The 15,319-nt window shown below is 32.5% G+C and overlaps 1 protein-coding gene across 10 annotated transcripts in view; it reads left to right on the top strand.

Moving 5' to 3' along the window:
- Positions 1–15,319, top strand: part of PDS5B (PDS5 cohesin associated factor B) — a 180,031-nt gene that overhangs the window by 65,001 nt on the left and 99,711 nt on the right. For all 10 annotated transcript variants that reach the window (XR_005378358.1, XR_005378359.1, XR_005378360.1 and 7 more), the window contains exons 4-8: positions 2,779–2,865; positions 2,973–3,070; positions 3,664–3,790; positions 9,959–10,039; positions 13,948–14,088. Coding sequence is in view for 7 of the 10 variants with exons in the window: in XM_038573312.1 (XP_038429240.1) it covers positions 2,779–2,865; positions 2,973–3,070; positions 3,664–3,790; positions 9,959–10,039; positions 13,948–14,088 (534 nt within the window). In the remaining 3 variants the exon portion in view is untranslated. The remainder of the gene's footprint in view (positions 1–2,778; positions 2,866–2,972; positions 3,071–3,663; positions 3,791–9,958; positions 10,040–13,947; positions 14,089–15,319) is intronic.

Genomic DNA, 15,319 nt, shown 5'->3' with positions numbered 1-15,319 from the left:
ACTAAAGACCATGTTCATTATTTAAAACATAGTAGGTAGTATAAGTCTGAATTTATACTATATGAATTCTAATTAGTTTAATGGAAGGTGTGATGTGAATTATTTGGAAGAAAATACAGTGAACAAAATTTTAATATAAAGGTAGAAAAGACACCTACTGGGTTGAAGTAGTTCTAAGTAAAGTTATATGAATGGAAAATCTTTAAAAAAATGAAAAAAGGAGAATAGCATGATTAATCCAACTGTTAAGAACATGTAAAATAACTAGAGCTGTGCAAAAAGATACTGAATGAAAGCAGGTTAGAAGCCTAGAAAAACCAATAGTAATAAAAGATAATTGTGGAAACTGAGTTAGAGAAGGAGATATTAATCTCCTTAATATTAATACCAGTGTGGAGAAAATTATGGGTAATTTAGTTTTACTTTATTTAACAAGTATTGTTGTTAATTATGTGTCAGGAACTGGATTTAGTGTGGTGAAAAAGGGTCCTGATATGATCCCTAATAATTGGGAGTGAGAAACCTCATTTGAGCAAGTCTGCCAGAATTCTAGTGTAGAATATCCAAACTGGCTTGGGTATGATTATTTTATATTTTGATTGGTAAAGAATCTCAGGATAGAGACAGTATTTGTAATTTAAAGGTGGACTTGAACTGTTAAATTTGAGAATGGTCAGAGGTTTAAGTAGGTAACATGAGGTGGTATATGCAGCTGTGTACCAGGATGTATATTGTGCTTTTTAATTATAAACCTCTAATTTGGAGATGGGCTGTGGGCTCTTCCTTACCAGTTTCTTATTGACATTCTTATGAAGAGGAAGGTCTAACTGAAGAGTGCCGCTACAGGTTTCTTCTACCTCTTGTGGATTTCTCAGTTTTCATAATCAGTGACCTATCTCAGGGCTTTGGAGTAGTGAAAAGCCCTCCCAAAAGAATAGTTACACATCTGTTCTATTTATAATAGGACAATTTATAAGAAGAATATTGAGGAACTGAGATTAAATTCGAGTCTTTTTGGATTATTCCATAGCTGAAAAATTTAAAGTATCTTACTTTGGTCAAATTTTTTGGTCTTCTTTAAATGCCTCTTTTCTTTTATTGGGGTAGTACTTAAAAATAATTCATTTCCAGGGTATTCTCTAAATATTTGTGGAGTAGTTTTCATTATTGATTAGTATAAAGTTTGTGTTTTTCTTTGTCTGCAGTAGCAGTCATAGAAAACTGACACTTTTGATCCTCATTTTCCAGTGTCAAATTATTGTTATCATCAGAAAACCCTTTGTATATTCCTGTCTTCATATGTAGATCAGTGATCATTGGAGATGTTATAAATGGGTGACTGTTATTTGTCTCTGGGTAGTTATTATGGCACATGGTGTGTTTGGGTTTGTTTGTTTTTTTGTCACATTTGGAGGATTTATTCACAGAAGATGTATTTTGTACAGTACTACTATCAAAGTAACCATTTTGAAGGATGTACTTTTCATTGTATTTTTTTTTATTTTTTATTTTTATTTTTATTTTTTTGTATTTTTTTTTTTTTAAAGCTCAGCAATTAACTGTATGTTTTCTCTTTTAAAAATATTCTTGTTGGGGGCATCTGGGTGGATTGGTTGGTTAAGCTTGTCTGCCTTTGGCTCAGGTGATGATCCCAGCGTCTTGGGATGGAGCTGTGCATTGGACTCCCTGCTCAGCAAGGAGTCCACTTCTTCCTCTGCACCCCACCCCCTCACTCGTGTGCTCTCTCTCTCTCTCTCTCAATAAATACAACCCTTATTATTTTATTGATTGATTAGCATGATTCCTTTGCACAATTAGCTTTTATAATTTTACCCTTTTCCAAAAATTTTAAAACATCATCTTCATAAAAATTCCCCTAAATGGACATTGAATCTTTCTCTACAGGTACAAAAGGAAGACATAGTAAAAAATCAAAAGCCAAGAGATGGAGATAGATTGAGAAATGGTGGGGAAAAAATAAGTAATTATAATGATTAGGTAGGAAGCTTGACAAGTTAATGTCTACAAGACTTTTTAAAATTTCTTATTCTCTGTGATTCATTGTCTTTTCACCTGGTGATTTATTTTGGAATTTTAAGCTTCCTAAACTGTGTTTTTGATGGATAATTACCTTTATAGTGCTGTTCCAGCAAACCCTAATTAGCATCATCACATTATTAGTATAACCTTTGTTAAAGCTGTGTAATACTAATGACATTATTAATGTAACTTTTATACTAATAATAAGATAAATTTTGATTTACTAGTTTTGGGGTCTAGTTTTTTAACCTGCTTTAAGGTAAAGTTTTTCATTTGCTAAAATCATGGTAAATTATTTACTATTTTCCTGTGAAGGGTGATAAGGTATTTAGTGTTTTCAAATAAGGTTTTATATGATTTATGCTTTTATTTTTTATTTATTTATTTACTTATTTATTTTTTAAAAAGATTTTATTTATTTATTCATGAGAGAGAGAGAGAGAGGCAGAGACACAGGCAGAGGGAGAAGCAGGCTCCATGCACAGAGCCCGACATGGGACTCGATCCCAGGTCTCTAGGATCAGGCCTTGGACCGAAGGTGGCGCTAAACCGCTGAGCCACCTGGGCTGCCCCTGATTAGGTGCTTTTAAAAAGTTCCAGCCAAATACAGTTTTTCCTCCTGGTTCTTTACAGTTTATCATGGTAGACACATGAGTGCTGAATTAGCTTTAGGAGGTTAGTGAATATTTTCATTTAGCATTCATAATCTAAATAATACTTTGTTTCTCTTTTTTGAAGGATATATTTATGTTTATAACAAGGCAGTTGAAGGGGCTAGAAGATACAAAGAGCCCACAATTCAATAGGTATTTTTACTTACTTGAGGTAAGCAGTATATCATGAAATGACTGACATTTTAAATTGGTTTTTATGTATGTATATTTTCACTAATTAAAGTGTTTATTTATTTATTTATTTTTGCTTATTTTTAGAACATTGCTTGGGTCAAGTCGTATAACATTTGCTTTGAGTTGGAAGATAGCAATGAAATTTTTACGCAATTATACAGAACATTATTTTCAGTTATAAAGTAAGTTTATTTTACAAGGCATGTCATTTTTTTTAAATATAAAGAATTTAGAATTTATAGGCGAATATGCATAAACTGTTATGATGAATATTTGGAAGGCTAAGAGTTGTAACTTATTAACATTATTTTAAGAGACTTAAAAATGAATAGTATATCAGTTTTCTAAGTTATACAAAAGTGTGGCAGAAGGCAATCTATAGCCATTATGAAAATATTTTTGTATTTTATATTTTTATCTTTTTATTAAATATTACTCCTTAGTTCATGTAAATAGTTGTTGTATATTTAATTTTATCTATTAGAATACAAAGCAATTTGATTTCTGAATTTAAGGTAAAACTAAAGATGATACTTGATTTAGTGACTTCTGATTGTGAAACAGACTAAAATTAGGGAATAGTAATCCAGGAAATGTAGTTTAAAAATGTATTTTGGATACTATAAGATTTGGGAGAGAAGGAAACTTTAAATAAATACATGAATTTGATTAATTAATATTCTAGTATCATGTTTTAGGAAGTGTAGTGTTTGTCAGTACCATGTTATGATTAAATCCTGTACACTGTAAATAAAATACCTGTTTTAAATTTTAGCAATGGCCACAATCAGAAAGTTCATATGCACATGGTAGACCTCATGAGTTCTATTATTTGTGAAGGTGATACAGTATCTCAGGAGCTTTTGGATACAGTTTTGGTAAATCTGGTACCTGCCCATAAGGTAAGTAGTAGTATATACTGAAATATGTCTAAAGTCCTTTAATATTAAGGTGAAGAGTTTGTGCTTATGTTCTAAATATACTTTTTCCTGCTTTAACCTTAGTTTTTGAGAATCTGTTTTATTAATATTAGTTATGTTGAATGTTAAGTTAAATATGGTGCACTTAAAATTACTAATTAAATAGGTGTAGTTGATGTAATAAAATATCTGTAATAACTCAGTTTTGTATAGGATATGTTTTGGGAGTGATAGCTACTTAGATGCTGTCCTATAACTTTATGTCAGGAGATGCTAAAACCAATTAGAGCCTTAAGTGAAAGACAGCAGTAGTGTAGATGGAGAGGTGGGATGAAATTAAAAGAGAAGTCTCTCCTAATTTGTAATCAAAGAATATGTTGATGATAGTGTTTCTTCCCTGGGTGATATTACTCAAGATGTGTGTTTGTGCGTTTCTTTCTTTCTGACTCTCCAGGAAACAGTTGGAAACGAGTGTTTCTGTCAAAGAGAGAAAAGAGAGAGCTTAGAGAGAGGGGCCACTCAGTATAAAGATTTGTGCAAATTGAACACCTTTCTGGCAAGATACAATCTAAGTTTACAGATACATGACATTCACAGAAATAATGCTTCAATGAACATGACCTCATAGTATTTCCAAACTCTTAAAGGAAATAGTTCATTAGTGCAGAAAGCCAGATACTGCAAATAGCTTTAAAAATTCAGTTAATATATTTATTAGATAAAAATAATGCCCTTAAGGGAATGAAAGATCACCTATGCTTAAAGAGATCAAACCCATAAAAACAGGAGTTAAAAACATGATAGCTAGATACATGAAAGGAGAAGTTTAGGGAAAAAGTAGAAATGAGAAATGGCCATTGAAATTAAGATCTCTATTGATATTTAGAGATCTGAGAGACATAGCAGAGGAAAGTATACAGATAAAGTGAGATAAAGAACATAAAATATACTGAGACATGAAAAGTAGAATGAAAAGGACCAGTATATTTAGTAGTGATTTCAGAACAGAAAATGGAGAAGAAATGTTTAAATAGAAATTTGCTTAAAATGTCCCAGAACTGATGAAAAGCCTGAATTTATGAGTTAGGTAGCAAAAGTGTCATGAAAGGAATAAATAAAAATAAATCTCAGTCCAGGAACATCCTGGAGAATTTATAGATTGCCAAACCAGAAATAATCTAAAAGCACCCAGCAGGAAAAGGTGTAGACCCCTCTCACCAAGGAATAGTGATTAAACTGATTGTTCACTTCTCAGTAGCAAGGATAGATGCCAGAAGATAATGGAACTGTATTTCTGAAGTGCTAAGATAAAATAATTGTGCATTTGTGTGTATATGTGTGTGTAGTTGCATATTCAATTTGAGTGAAATTGACTTTAAATATTCACTTGTCAGTAGATTCCTACTGGAATGGAAATTGAATGAAAGAAGAAGAAATAATGGTGAAGAAATGCTTTAAATAAGAATTGATCTATAAGAAAATAGTAACAATAATAATTATAACAATTATTTAAAGAGATGTTAACAAAATGGTCCTGAACTACTGGTTACAAATAACATATAGGATTAAATGGCTTAATGGAGGGATGGCTTAGTGGTTGAGCGTCTGCCTTTGGCTAGGGTTGTGATCCCGGGGTTTTGGGATTGAGTCTTGCATTAGGCTCCCCATGGGGAGCCTGCTTCTCACACTGCTTTTGTCTCTGACTCTCTGTGTCTCTCATGAATAAATAAATAAGATGTTAAAAAAAATTAAAAAAAGGAGTGGCTTAATGGAGTTAATGAGTGATCTAATCTTGGTGGTGAGCAGCATTATAGAGCTACTGATTAACTTCTAACTTGAAATATTCATATTAAATTTTTCAGAATTACAATAAATGTAAATGGTTTAAGTTTACTACTTAAAACAGATTGTCAGATTTGATCGAAAATAATCCAGCTGTTCAATAAGAGATAAGAACAAAATACTGTCACAAAAGATTCAGAGCTTTAAAAGGATGGGAAAAAGATTGCCAGGAATGTTCTAACTGAAAGAAAACTGAAGCAGCTTGTACTGATATTAGATGTAATAGTCTTTACTGGGTAAAGAAGGTATTTGTAGAAGGATAAAGGGTTTAATCTCAGGAAGATATTCCAACTTGCATGTACATAGGCTCAAATATATAATGTATATATATTGAAAGAATATTAAGGAGAAAGAAACTCACAATTTGATGGGCCATTTTAACACTTTTTCCGGTGATTGTAAATTAAGTAGATGAGCATTTTGTAAGAATATTGAAGATTTTAAACAAAAACAGACCTACAGCAACCACAATTAATCTATCAAAAGAATAAATCATATTTACAATTATAAGGTATTTAGAAGTGATAATTGATACATATTAAAACGTGGGATATGACATAAAATATTTTTTAAATCTAATTTTATTAAGTGTCTAATTCAAGAAGTTAAAAAAAATACCTGAATATACAGAATATGTAAGGAAGAAAAGAATGAAGTACAGAATTCAATAAAACAAAATATAATGACATTTCATAAAAACTCAAACCTTGCAATTTGAAAAATATTAAGCAAATCCTTGGCAAGTTGAATCAGAAAAAGGAGATGGTATCAATATATACTTTTAGAATGAAATGGGAATGGCAGACATTAAAAAGATAAAAAGATAATTCCATGAAGAATATTTTATGGTAATATTCTTGGAATTAGGTAAAAGAAATTTCTAGAAAATATAACTTCAAATTTGTCTCCAGAGAAAATCTTGAGTAACCTTTAACCAGCAAAAGAATTCTAATTGGTTTTAAATACTCTATCCATACAATGAATAAAATCTCTTCCTCCCAAACAACAATAGCAGCCATGAGAAGAGCAACAACAGTAGAACACAAACCTATTACAGAAGAACTTAACCTGAATATCAGGAGATATCTACTAATCGTTTAAATAGCATCACAATCCTAATAACAAGCAAACTTTTTCAGATTATAGAAAAGGAAAAAATGTCCCACAATTCACTGTATGAGTGGAATATAATCTTCATAGGGAAACTAGACAAAACCAAGCAAGTAAGAAAAATAGACTAACTTGAAATTATAATCACATAAATTGAACATAATAACGTTTGGAATAGTGTAAACTAATGTTGGGAATAAGCAAATTGGCTTTATTTTAGGAATATAAGGGTGGGTTAACATGAGAAAATATTAACAAACTAAGATATTTATGTAACAGATCAAAGAAAAAATATCTATATAGAACAAGTTTGATAAATTTCAGTGTAATTTATGATAAAACTTCTTAGCAGATTTGAAATAGAAACTTCCTTAAAGTGATTAGGTTATGTGAGATACTAAATGGTGAAATGTTGAAGTGTTTTCTTTGAAGTTTAGGAACGCTTTTACTCAGCAAAAAGGCAACACTGTCATTTTTTTTTTTTTTTAACACCGTCATTCCTAATCAGCATTAATTAAAGGTCTTAAGTTAGTGGAATAAAGTGAGATAAATAAAAGATATAAGGACTAGAAAGAAGAAATAAACTGAACTTATTTGCATATAACTGCAGAAAACACAAAGCCACATACAGTTAAATTTCTAGAACAAATAAAAGTCTGCAAGATTGCTAGATGTAAGTTCAATATATGAAAAGCTGTTGGTATACTTTAATTAATTTGTAGCTTTAACAAAGACTTGAGCTGTTTAGAATTTCACAAAAATATGCAGCTTTATGGTGAAAATCATTATAATTGACCAAAAAATATAAAGACTTAAATATACTGCATGATTTATTATATTTATGGGATGGAAGACTCAGTATCATGATGTCAGATTTCTGCATGCTAATAGATAATTCAGTCAAAATAGAAGATTTGAATGTTTGTGGTTGATTTCCCAAACTGATTTTAAAATTCATATTGAAAGGGTGCCTGGTGCCTCAGTGTTTTGAGGGTCTGCCTTAGGCTCAGGGTGTGATTCCTGGGTCCTGGGATTGAGTCCCCTGTCAGTCTCCCAATGGGGAGCCAGTTTTTCCCTCTGCCTGTGTCTCTGCCTCTTTCTCTGTATCTCTCATGAGCAAATAAATAAACCTAAAAAAAAAAAATTCACACTGAAGAGCAAATGGCCAATAATAGCTAACCATTTTTGAAGAGGAATAGAAAGTGGGGACTTATTCTACCACCTGGTGTTAAGACACTGCTTCTATAATTCTTTGTAATGAGGCAGTTAATAGACAAAGGGATATATGGAAGTAATGGAGAATTTACAAATGGATGCAGAGTTATATAGAAACTTGAGAGTATGGGTATTATAGGTCACTCGAGGGAATAATGGACTATTTAATGACTGGTTTTAGGACGGTTAATAACCATATGGAAGGGCAGCCCGGGTGGGCATCGGTTTAGCACCGCCTTCAGCCCAGAGTGTGGTCCTGGAGACCCGGGTTGGGCTCCCCGCATGGAGCCTCTGCCTGTGTTTCTGCCTCTCTCTCTCTCTCTCTCTCTCTCTCTCTCTCTCTCATGGATACATAAATAAAATCTTAAAAAAAAAATAACCATATGGAAAATAATATAATTATTTTACACGATACATAAATATAAATTACAGATGGAATAAAGATCTAAATCTGAAAAACAAATCTTTAAATTTTTATTTGAAATTATAAAGCGACATTGAAATCTCATTGTGGAGGAGAATTTTTCTTTTCTTTTCTTTTTTTTTTTTTTAAACGTTTACTTATTTATTCAAGAGAGACCCGCAGAGGGAGAAGCAGGCTGCATACAGGGGGCCTAATATGGGACTTGATCCCCGGGACTCCAGGATCACACCCTGAGCCGAAGGCAGACACTCAACTGCTGAGCCACCCAGGCGTCTTGAAGAGAATTTCTTTAAAACAAAAAAACAAACAAACAAAAAAAAGAGGTAGCACAAGTCAAATAGAAAAATATTGATGTATTTGATTACATTAGTTTTTCGTCTAAAAACTTCTCTCAGGTACAGTAAACATTGTGAAAAAACAAGTACAGACCTAAGAGACGTTATACCTACAAGGAACAAAGGTTTAGTTTGTAGAATTTATAGAGAAACTCTGCAAATAAATAGGAACAAAACAGCCCATGTGAAAAATGGCAGAGGTAGAATATAAGAAAATTATTTTTTATATGCACAGGGAAGCATGTACAAGACATACAATTTTTAATGGTCATAGTTAGGAGAAGGAGTAAATAAGCTGTATTATGCAGTAAAATACTAAAGAGCAGATAGAAATGAAATAATTCCATAGAAGCATCAATGTAGGTAAATCTAAGAATGTGAGTTTCAAGGTATCTAACAGCGTACCTGTTTTCTGTAATATATTTAAATCGGAATTTAAATAAATTCCTTTATTTGTTCTCTTTTAGATCTTTGGCGTTGTTTCTGTCATCAGAATTTTTTTTTAAAGATTTTATTTATTTATTCATGAGAGACAGAGGCAGAGACATAAGCAGAGGGAGAAACAGGGAGCTGGATGTGGGACTCGATCCCGGGATTCCAGGATCACGACCTGAGTGGAAGGCAGACGCTTAACTGCTGTGTCACCCAGGCATCCCATCAGAATTTCTTTCTTGTACCTTTGTCTTTTCATATTTTATTGTTTGATGTTTCTTGTTTTACCTTTGACCTTATATGTGCTCTTAGATGTGCTTGAGTAAATCTGCTGTCCCATAGCTGTCCCAAACTCTTGTCTTTCCCCACATCTGGGCCCCCATTTCTGTTCACATTAGAACTCCATTCACTCTCTCATGATGTTTTGGTGGTTCTGGACCTGGAGTAATACAGCTTGTATTTGTACTCAGCTGAACTGATTTGACTTGGGGACTAGGTTTCGAATGACTATTTCCTTTCTCCTCTTCTAATAAACATTTATTGGTCTTTTCTAAATGTGATTTACCCTATGCTATGAATGAGATAGAGAATGTAATTATCCTTTCTTGGAAGGGATGTATGATCTAAGTAGACCAGTTAGTCTTAAAAGAAGAAAAATAACTTTGCTTTTTCTTTTATTATAATTGAGTCTTAGTTTTCTCATTTATTTACTCAGGAGTAGATTTTTGAATACAGGTAATATTTTGTTTTTCATGGTTAGAGATATATACAGATATTGTTTATGTTTTTCAGAATTTGAACAAGCAAGCATATGATTTGGCAAAGGCTTTACTGAAGAGGACAGCTCAAGCTATTGAACCATATATTACCAATGTAAGTTTTTCTTGTAATTGTCAGAAGGATTAGCCATAATTTTAAAGATCGCTAGAAGCAAAATTTCAGCAAGTAGTACATACTTTTGAATTTTGTTCTGTTTTAATCATTAAGTAACATATTTTCTTTCTCCTTAAAATTATTCTTGTTTAATATTTTATGGAAGGATAGCACTCAGTTTGTTCATTCGTTTGCTGCTTTCACATTGCCTGGGAACTAAAATAGCTTTTATTTTCATTAGCAAGATATCTTTCTGTTTGTTTCCATGTTACAAATAGAGCTAAATGTAATTAGATAAAATATATGGAACTTTTCATTATTCAGGGAATGTACAGCTTTTTGGAGATTAAGTTGATTTGTACAAGAAATAGATAAGAACTAATACCAGGGCTTTGTAAAGTTGAAGGCAAGTATGAATGGCAGCAATTTGGTGACAGTTGTCTATCTTATTGTCCCTGGGGATAGATTTCATATACATCAACCTTTTCTGAGAAAGAGGAAGAATTGAGATGAAATGAGCCCTTTCAGTATCATCCCAATCTGCTTATTTATGATCGACCCATCTTTTAGCTGTTTTTCAGAAGAAATGTATTTTAGCCGATAGATTCACTGATAAAATGCTTATTTTGGGTTTTATTTTCTCTCCAGTTCTGTTGAGTTGCACAACTCAAGAGGGCACCACTCATGTGAATACATTCCATGTGAATAAATATGGAACATGGTGTTAATGTTGGCCTCTGGATTTTTTTTTTTTTTTTTTTTTTTTATGATAGTCACAGAGAGAGAGAGAGAGAGAGGCAGAGACACAGGCAGAGGGAGAAGCAGGCTCCATGCCGGGAGCCCGACGTGGGATTCGATCCCGGGTCTCCAGGATCGCGCCCTGGGCCAAAGGCAGGCGCCAAACCGCTGCGCCACCCAGGGATCCCTGGAATTTTTTTTTTAGCAGTTTTCTCTACTTTCTTTTTCCACTTTCACCCAACTTCAAATATGTAAAGGATGTAAATCTGTCCCTTGAAAAGAAGTGAGAAACTCATTTATAATCACGTATTTAATTTTCCTGAGGATTTATTGAAGAAACATATTTCCTGTAGTATATAAAAAAATGAAGTCAATATATGAAATACATCATGAAATGATGTGCTTTGAAAAAGTAACAAACTTTATAGAACACGATCTTGGTAAATCCCAGGTTTTGTTTCTGACTTATGGCCTTAAATAATTCTAAACACAAGATGACTTGGTGTCAAAGTGTATTTGATTTGTAAGGAAATTGTTTTGGAAGGTGAACTTCCAGAAGCTGGGCAATCAAATTATGTAATCTATCTTAATAGCTCCAAACTGGCAGGGAATTCTAAATAATGATTTCTGCAAGTTTTGTAAGTCTTGGGTATTAGCCAGAGTTAAATTAGTTGGATTGAGTGGGTTGAGTTTTTTCATTATTGACCTAATAGCGTTTGAAGTGAGTAGACCCAGACTTAAGCAGTCTGTGTGTGATTAATGAGCCTTCCCTTTTCTTTTGCTTCAAGTGCATCTGAATGACCATCTTCATGGCCCATTAGACACACTAGGTGAGCTCCTCCTGGTGGTCATTTATTTAAATTGGCATTACCAAGCCACATGTTTTTTAGGGGAACACTTTTTTGATGCCTTTTTTTCTGGCCAAAAAGAAAGCAAGTATCACTGTTTGCTTAGTATCTTTTTTGAATTGGGGAAATAAATATTTGACCAGATAATAAAAATAAAAAGTCCCAAAATAGAATTATGGTATTTATTGGAGCTAGGTGATGGTTTATTTTACTATTCTATTCTCTCAACATATGGTTATGTTTGAAAATAATTATTAATAAGAACTAAAAAAAAAAAAAAAGGACAAGAGAAATACTTTTAGCAATCTCAGGTGTTTACATTCCCTATCACTAGTACCTTATATTAATTGCCTGTTCTTAGTTCTTGCTTGCAGAAGTGGAGCTGCTCTCTCCATACTTTCTTGTGGTATCTTTATCAGAAGCTGGGGGATGAGAGGCACAAGATTAGGAGAATGGTCTGAGCACACTTTCAATTGTATGTTTATTCCTAGTACTTTTTCCATTGTTTTATCTTGTTTTCTTGTTCCTTTATTTGATGATTAGCTAAGAAATCATTAAGAATTGCTTTTTTCCCTCTTTTGATCCTTTATACATCTTACTTCTCTACCTCAAACTTCTATAACCACATGTAAAATTACTTTCTAGTAAACTTAATTGTCTTGTAGGATAAAAATGAATACAATATTAAAATCTCAGCTTTTTGAGACTTGTACATATAGTAGCCATTATTTATTTGTCTTTCTAATAGAGAATTAGCAAGCAAAAATACAGGTAGGATACTGAGGTAATACCACATTTCTGTCTCTTTTGTACTTATGTCTTTTTCACTATTAGGGATATGATATAGACACATTCAAGTTTGTTTTTTATAGATAGTAATTCTTACATATTTAGGACTTAAATTATTGTGGTGTTATAGGTTATTCTTTCAAAATAAAATTTGACAGTTGACAAGTTAAAAATGTGTATGTCTTTTTTAAAAAGGTCAAACTATCAAAAACAAAAAATATTTAGTAATATTTTAAGAAATTATCTGCATGGATCACTTATTGATAATTTTTTTATCAGAACTTTTTTTTTTTGAGAAAGAGACAAAGAGTGTGCGCACGTGCAAGCAAGCAGGTGGGGAGGGGCGGGGAGAGAATCTTAGGCAGGCTCCACAGTGTGGGGCTCCATCTCATGAGCCTGAGATCATGGCCTGAGCCAAAATCAGAGGAGTCAGACCCTTAACCACCTCAGCCACCTGGTGCCCCCTAAGAATGTTTTAATCACAAGTTTTAAATTGCTTAATCTTGCTAGCCTCAGCTTTTGCATCTGTAAGTTGGAGTTAATAATGCTTGGAGTGATTGTAGCGAATGTGTTTTTTAATGTGAAAACAATTTTTAAATAAAGTTGACCATTTAAACCTAAGGTAGAATTTCTTGCTGACTTTTAAGTTACCCATACTGCTTTCATTAGGAGGCAATTATTATAAAAGAATTAAATTTGTAGTGTGAAAATCGGTACCCCATTTGTAAATAAAAGACTAATGCTTTTTGGAAGAAATACTTTAATCAACTCTCTGCCTCTTCTGCTAGGTTATAAACCGTTATGGAGAGCATAGATTGTTTTACTTATAGTATCAGTTGCATATATATTTTGGGCACCTATGCTATGTCAGAAACTATGCTAGACTCTTACTATACAGTGGAGAAGACTGACTTGGTCCTTGCCTTTTTAGAAGTGTTAAATAACTGTTATTTATGGAATTTGTAAGAAGTTAGCCCAGGGAATTTTTTTTTTAATTTTTAAAATTTTCAAATGTGGTTTCTCCAGACTGGTAAAGAGGATGGCATCCTCTTTACATCACATGGCAGGGAGGCCAGATTGGAAAGGATTATTGTGGTCTTGTTAAGGAAAGGTTAGATTTACTGTTTTTAAACAGGAGAAAATTTGTGAATGGAAACAAAGCCATTTTATTTTCAGCCTGAATGAGAATTTAACCTTTGATGTCATGAAATTAAGGTATGTACACAAGTATAACTGTATTACAGGATAAAATATAGTAAGTACCATAATGGAAAAAAAGTGTATTTGGTAGGCAGAGTGTTGATTGATAAGCTAATCGATAATATAGGTACAAATTATCTATTATTATGGATAAGATCAATTTCATGTACAGGGTGAATTAGCCTGTAGTTGTTTTCCACCTACTGTTAGAAAATGTTTTGATAACCTTAGTTTAACTGTGTATAAAATAATAATTTAATTGAATGATAAGATTTTAGAAAATTTATTTTATCTATGGTGTTTCTATTAATGATAAGTTTTCTTTCTCAAAAGTTTTTTAATCAGGTTCTGATGCTTGGGAAAACATCTATCAGCGATTTGTCAGAACATGTCTTTGACTTAATTTTGGAGCTCTATAATATTGATAGTCATTTGCTGCTCTCAGTTTTACCCCAACTTGAATTTAAACTAAAGGTAACTATTCTAAAAGCGTTATGGTTCTGTCAGCCAGATTAGCAAAGAGCATTATTTGTGACTCTTTAATTTTTCTGGTAGTTTTAGCTGAATGTTACGGATGTGGTGGTGTATTATTTTTAATTATTTACATGTTTGTACCTTACTTATTTGTCTGCAGTACCAGGTATGGTGCCTAACTGATAGTAGCTACTTAATTAATGATGATATTTTCCTTCAGATAATTTCCAGATAATTAATTTCCTTCAGATAATTAAATTGTAGATTGTGACTAACTTCTGAGGTCTAGTGGTACATCAAGCTTCTTTTCAAGGTACAGTTTATAATGGTTCCCAAGACTCCTTGATTAAGTCATAAAAATAGTTTAGGGTCTATTATCCACATATTGTGAAGTATTTTCCCTATGTGCATATTATCTTATGCCTGTGTTGAAAGCTCCATTGCTTTTTTACATGGTTCTCTGGAATGTTTTGGTAGTGTGTTCCTATTGCTTTGACATTAAATTATACCATAAGATTAAGTTTCATTTGTAGATTTGGGTGGGGAATATTCTTTGCTCTTTCAGATTATTACAGGAAGATTAAATAAAGCTGGTTATAATTAATAATCTTTGATGCAACTTGATGTACTACCCAGAGAAATTCTTAAATGATTTCTGTGTTGTATTTCTTATTTGTAAAAATTTTGATTTCTCCCTTTCAAAACAAGAAAATAAACCATCCATATTTGTAGTGTGGATACCCAACAAAACTAGCAAATGCTTACTCTCCTTTTATTCTGAGGCGTATTTTTGGTGTATTTCTCAAATGAGTCACTTGATTCACTGGCCTGCCTGCCCCATGTTTTCCCCTGTAGTTAGCAATTTTGATGAGGCAGAAGGCAGTCATACTTTTATTTTTTTTGTTGGTCTGATACTCTTTAATACAAATATTGAATACCATAAGAAATATAAAAATAAGGAATCATCATCTCTGTTTCCAGCAAATTTAACATCTAGTATAGAAGAGGAAAATAATTCAGATTTAATAAGAGACCAGATATTGTAAGTGTCCTCAAAGATAAACAGCATACAGTGAAACAAAGGAAACAGCTATAGAAGCATATAGAGGTAGAAAGGTGCTGGGTGAATTTATGGAACACAAATAATTTTAGTTGGGAAGTGACATGAAGTAAGTTTAAATCATACCTGGCTGTATATTAGAATCTTTACCTACGGAGCCGGAGTAAACAA

This window comes from Canis lupus, chromosome 25 (genome assembly GCF_011100685.1).
Source record: "Canis lupus familiaris isolate Mischka breed German Shepherd chromosome 25, alternate assembly UU_Cfam_GSD_1.0, whole genome shotgun sequence".
Classification (NCBI taxonomy): Eukaryota; Metazoa; Chordata; class Mammalia; order Carnivora; family Canidae; genus Canis; species Canis lupus.
The sequence above is the reverse complement of the archived record's forward strand: the minus strand, read 5'-3'. Positions and strand labels throughout refer to the sequence as shown.